The sequence below is a fragment of the Emys orbicularis genome, chromosome 11, assembly GCF_028017835.1.
Source record: "Emys orbicularis isolate rEmyOrb1 chromosome 11, rEmyOrb1.hap1, whole genome shotgun sequence".
Classification (NCBI taxonomy): domain Eukaryota; kingdom Metazoa; phylum Chordata; order Testudines; family Emydidae; genus Emys; species Emys orbicularis.
The window spans coordinates 626,284-631,262 of record NC_088693.1 but is presented as its reverse complement, the minus strand read 5'-3'; the positions used below and the strand labels follow the sequence as shown (position 1 = coordinate 631,262).

Sequence of the window (4,979 nt, the reverse complement as noted above, 5' to 3'; positions counted from 1 at the left end):
GTAGGTGCAAAGATGAGTTGCCAGGAAATAATCATGAGCAGCGTGACATCACATGGAAGAATGTGCTCTACTTCTAAAGCAAGTTACTCTTCCAGTAACCACATATCCCTACCTAAAGAAAGGAGACAAATTGCAGAAGCAGCAAAGCAGAGAGCAATTGAGATTCTGAGAGATGCCCTGAAGAAGAAGGACCGAGTGCTGATGGAGAAACCCCAGGGTCTGTTTTTGGATGATAGTGGAGATCCCAAATCCTGGATGAAACGCCATGTGATACTGACAGAAGCGTTAGTTCGAGATCTCATCTCAGAGCTGGAAGCTGTGAAGTTTAAGGAGGATCTAACCAGGGAAAATAATGACGCATATATTTATGCAGAGTCTGGTGACAAAACAGTGTATTTGTGCCCACTGTTCTGGAAGGCTTCTACATATCTTGGAGAAGGGTCTCAGCCAGGGACTCTTATCCATGAAGCATCTCACTTCCTGGGGATACGAGATATCAACCATTCCAAGGAGAGTATCGATGTTGCCTTTGCCTGGAGAGGGAAGTTGGCAAAGTTGAAAGTTGGTTCAGAACCCAGTGTCCCAGATCTGAATTCCCTTGCGAAAGCACTATTAAATGCTAACAACATTGAGTGTGAATTTGAAATTACCCTAAATCACAAAGGAAGATACAAGAATGGAAAATACACCTGCTGTGGGGAAAAAGCCGTGAACTCAGTTTGTGAGAGAGCTGTGCCTGATGAGTTTCTTACCTGCGATTTCCAGGGAAGGTAAGCAACTCTCCTTTCCCATGGGCAGTTCATGTTGTGTGTGGTTCCCTCACTATTGACTGTATGGCAGTGGTGCCTAGGGACCCCAAACAGGGATTGTGTCCCCATGGTGCTAGGGGCTGTACTCATGGTGGAGAGACAGCCCTTGCCCCAGGGCGCTCGCAATCCAGGATTATAATAAGGTGCAAGTGGGTGGAAGAAAGACAACCAGGGCAAGGGGTGAAACGGTGACAGTAAAACGAACACCAGGCGCCAGCCCCTGAGCTGGTGCAGACCAGGGTGGCATAGCTCCATTTACTGCAATGGAGCCAATTGCACTAGCTGAGACCTGCTCACATCTCTACGTAACAGCTCACACATCTCAGCCTTCCTCGCGCCAGCCACTGCCAGACTACAGCCACTGTCAGACTACAGCCACTGCCAGCCAGCCATTGTTTCACTGGGCACCAGGGCAAGGGTAAAGCTGAAGGAGGATTGCAGAGGACGAGGTGGGCGTTTAGGAGACAGTATGAAGGTGCTGGTGGATGAAAGACTAGCCAGCAGTAAGGGATGAAGCAACCGGTAGAGGGAAGGCCGAGGTCTGCGCTGTGGTACTGTAACTCAGGGGTTCTCAACCTTTTTCTTTCTAAGCCCCCCCCCCCCCCCCCCATGCTATAAAAACTCCACGGCCCCCCTGTGCCACAACAACTGTTTTTCTGCATATAAAAGCCAGGGCCGGCGTTAGGGGCACCAAGCAGGACAAGTGCCCAGGGTCTCACATCACAGGGGGCCCCGCAAAGCTACATTGCTCCGGCTTCAACTTCAGCCCCGGGGTTCAGCCCCGTGCAGTCGGCCTTTGGCTTTCTGTCCTGGGCCCCAGCAAATCTCATGCCGGCCCTGCTTGGCGGATCCCCTGAAACCTACTCGCGAGAATCACTCGTTGAGAATCACTGCTATAACTGACTGGGGGGGGGGGGGGGGGGGCGGGGTTTGACATGGGGGAGGAGAGGGAACCAGGAGTGACAACGGGGTGATGTGGTTGGAGCAGAGAGCTGGGAAGCTCATCCCAGGAGGAGGGTTTGAACGAGCCTGAGGGGGAGATGATCAGGCCTGGGCCCCACAAATCAGAACGTCTGGTTTCTTTTTTAAGTTAATTTTTAAAGCGGTGTGTGTGGGGGGGGTTGTTTGTGTTTCCTTACCTGGGTGTGTGTTGGAGTCGAACCCTCTCCGTGGAATCGACTCTTAAGTTAACCTCTGGGCAGTTTATTCCACAATTTTCCCTTAAGGGTGTTTTCACATTCCTGTAAATCACCGGCTACTGGTCCCTCTTGGAGACAGAACACAAGTCTTCTGCAGATGTGCCATTGATCTGATCCAGTGTGGCAATTCCAACGGTCCTAAGTTAAATTCTGGGTCTTTATCCAAATGAAACCTACTGAGGTTCACCCGTCACCAAGGCCCAAACTCAGCCCTGGTGTAAGTGGATGCAGCTCCCATGGAAGTCAATGGGAGCAGGTGCAGGAGCAGGGATCTTAGACCTGGAGACTAATTTTTCCTTTTCCCCCTCATTTCTGTCAGTTTGTCAATAATGAAGGACATTGATGAAATACTGAAGGAGTCGTTATTGCCAGCAAGAGACAGAGTGAAGAGACACATAGATGAGCTTCGGGAAATTGCAGATGCTATTGACAAGATCCACAAAGGAGCGACAATAGCAAACATTGCTGGAGGGACAGTGGGAATTGCCGGGGGGATAACAACCATCGTAGGCCTCGCTCTCATTCCTGTTACATTTGGAGCATCCCTGATAGTCTCTCTTACAGGACTGGCTGTTTCTACAGCAGGGGGACTGACCAGTGCTGCCGCAACCACCACAGATATAGTTGCAAGTAAAGTCAAGAGGGAGACAGTAGAGAAGCTCTTTCAGGAGTGTCAGACTGAGCTGGAACATATCAAAGGCTATGCAGAAAGCATAACTGAAAAAATCCAAAACTTGAAAGATAATGAAAAGAAAGGTTTTGTGTTTGCAATCCCACAGATAGGTTCAGGGGCAGGACGAGCTGTTCTTAACGCCATGAAAATGGTCAAAGCTGGTCAGCTCCTGGCTAATGTTGGTAGAATTGCAAAATTTGCAGGAGCTGCGACCCATGTTCTAACAGCTCTCACCCTGGGGTTAGATATTTTCTTTGTAGCAAAAGATTCTATGGATCTCCACAAAGGTGCAAAAACGGAGCTGGCAGCTGAAATCCGAGAAATAGCCAATAAAATGGAGCAAATGATTGACCAATTCAACGAAATGTGAACAGCCCTAACTGCAGATAAACAAGAGTGAATTTGGGGCAAAAATAAATGGCTCAGTTCTGTAAGATGCTGAACGTCCATCCCCACGGCCTTCCCCAGGGACTGGAGGGATTCAGCACCCCACGTCATCTTGCTCTTACGCCTAGCAAGAGTGATGTTCCTACAGAACACACCCACCCCCAGTCCCCACACGCTTTTTATCTATTCACATGCAGGATTATTACATCTTATGTATATTATTAAAACAAGGCCTAAAATTACTCTTTGAATTTCTTAGTAGCAGCAGTGGCTAAAGAAGTTTTCCACAATTAGAATTGTAACAGCTGTGCACAGTGCATGCTATAGTTAAGTTCCAACTTCCTTTTTAACCTCATTCTCTCCCCAGAAGAGGTTGGTTTGTTTTTTTACAGCAAATTCTGAATGTTTCAATTTTTGGTCTCAGCCCAGAGGGGAATTTTGGAAAATTTGAGAAGTTTGGCTCAGCTATTTGAGTTCAATGTGTATTAAGAAAACCACAAGCAGCCCCATACACTTCTCTAAAACAGCTGAATCCATTCTGTTCAAACTTGGCTTGCTTTGTAGAGCTCATTGAGATTTAACAGCCAGGTTTGAAGAAAGTAAGTTATACCGTCTTAATGTTATGACCATTTACCATTACTCATAATGCCCAATAAGAAGTTTTATTCCTTCAGAGGAATTAGTGAGGTGACTGCATGGTGAGTGGATTTTTCAGACAAGAGCTTAAGCTGAAATCTTGCCTGCTCTGCCTGACCGTTAAAGAGAGCAAATGATGCCTCTCATACGCAGCTGTTTGCCCAATGCCATTGTACAACGTTTACTTTGCTATTGTGCAGTGTCCTGAGGACCAGCTGGCTGCTGCCCTCGGACCAGAGGCCACTGCAGTTCAGTGGTTCTGCATTTAAACAATGTCAACTGCTTCAGGACGAAACATCACATGAGCATCAATATCACTGTAACGCCACTCAGTTAGGAACTGTTGACCCTGGATGGCTGCTTTAGGGCTTGATCCAGCGCCGAGCACTCTGGTCCAGGGAGGTCAGTGGGACCACATGGATGCTGAAAATTAAACACACACTTGAATGCTTTGTTGGATCAGGATCAGAGCGCTCTGGACTGAGCCCTTACTGAGAAGCCGGCAAGGAAATTGTTTTATCCTGATAATACCACAACTTCCAACCACAGGGAATTAATTTACCTCATTGCCGAGTAGTTCAATGGAGTTCAAAAAGGAATTTAATAGTGTGAAATTCTATGATCTGGTCTTTTAATACACCTATTGCCAAATAATGATGAAGGACCTGATCTGAAGCACGTGGCTTGGTTTTTAAGCCTCAGAGAGCTTTATAAATGAATCAGATACATAGTGTCTTGGAGGTCTCCCCAGCTTTCTTCCTCCAGTTGTACCTTGCTCACGAGGTGCAATGAGGCACGATGCTACTGGAGGCACTGTCGCTGTCTGTCAGGAGAGGTAAAACCATTCTGTCTCCAGGTGGCTAAGAGACTGTTCCAGCCTGGTGGATGATGACCTGGCCTTAGTAATACAGGACTGTGTCACCTCTCGGATGGATACAGCAATGCAACATACCTGGGCATGAAACCTCCAGCATTCACAAAACTCCAACTAGTACAGAACGCTGCAGCACATCTCCTCAGCAATACAGGCTACCGCAGGCACAGCACATCTTCCCTCTGTTCCCTACACCGGCTTCCCGTAGAATATCAAATCAAGTTCAGGCTCTCGGTCCTTATACTCGAGGCGTTCCACAGATAGACGCAAGGTGTCTAAAGTAGCCTAAAGTTCCAAACGAAGACCATGATTGACAGCTTTGCTCCTCTGCACAACGGAACTCCCTGCCATACAGGTAACATGCATCCTGCAGGAGACAGAACTTTCTCTGGAGCTGGTCC

The 4,979-nt window shown here is 47.7% G+C and overlaps 1 protein-coding gene across 1 annotated transcript; it reads left to right on the top strand.

Annotated features, from left to right (window-relative positions):
• The first annotated feature begins 701 nt into the window (after positions 1-701).
• LOC135885913 (apolipoprotein L6-like) lies at positions 702-3,051 on the top strand. Its single transcript, XM_065413841.1, has 2 exons — positions 702-770; positions 2,328-3,051. The coding sequence occupies exon 2, from the start codon at positions 2,338-2,340 to the stop codon at positions 3,049-3,051; it is 714 nt and encodes a 237-aa protein (XP_065269913.1). The 5' UTR covers positions 702-770; positions 2,328-2,337.
• Positions 3,052-4,979: the final 1,928 nt, after the last annotated feature.

What these genes read in the sequence shown, in the direction of transcription:
- LOC135885913 (XM_065413841.1), top strand. Translation starts at nt 2,338, where the DNA reads ATGAAGGACATTGATGAAATACTGAAGGAGTCGTTATTGCCAGCAAGA.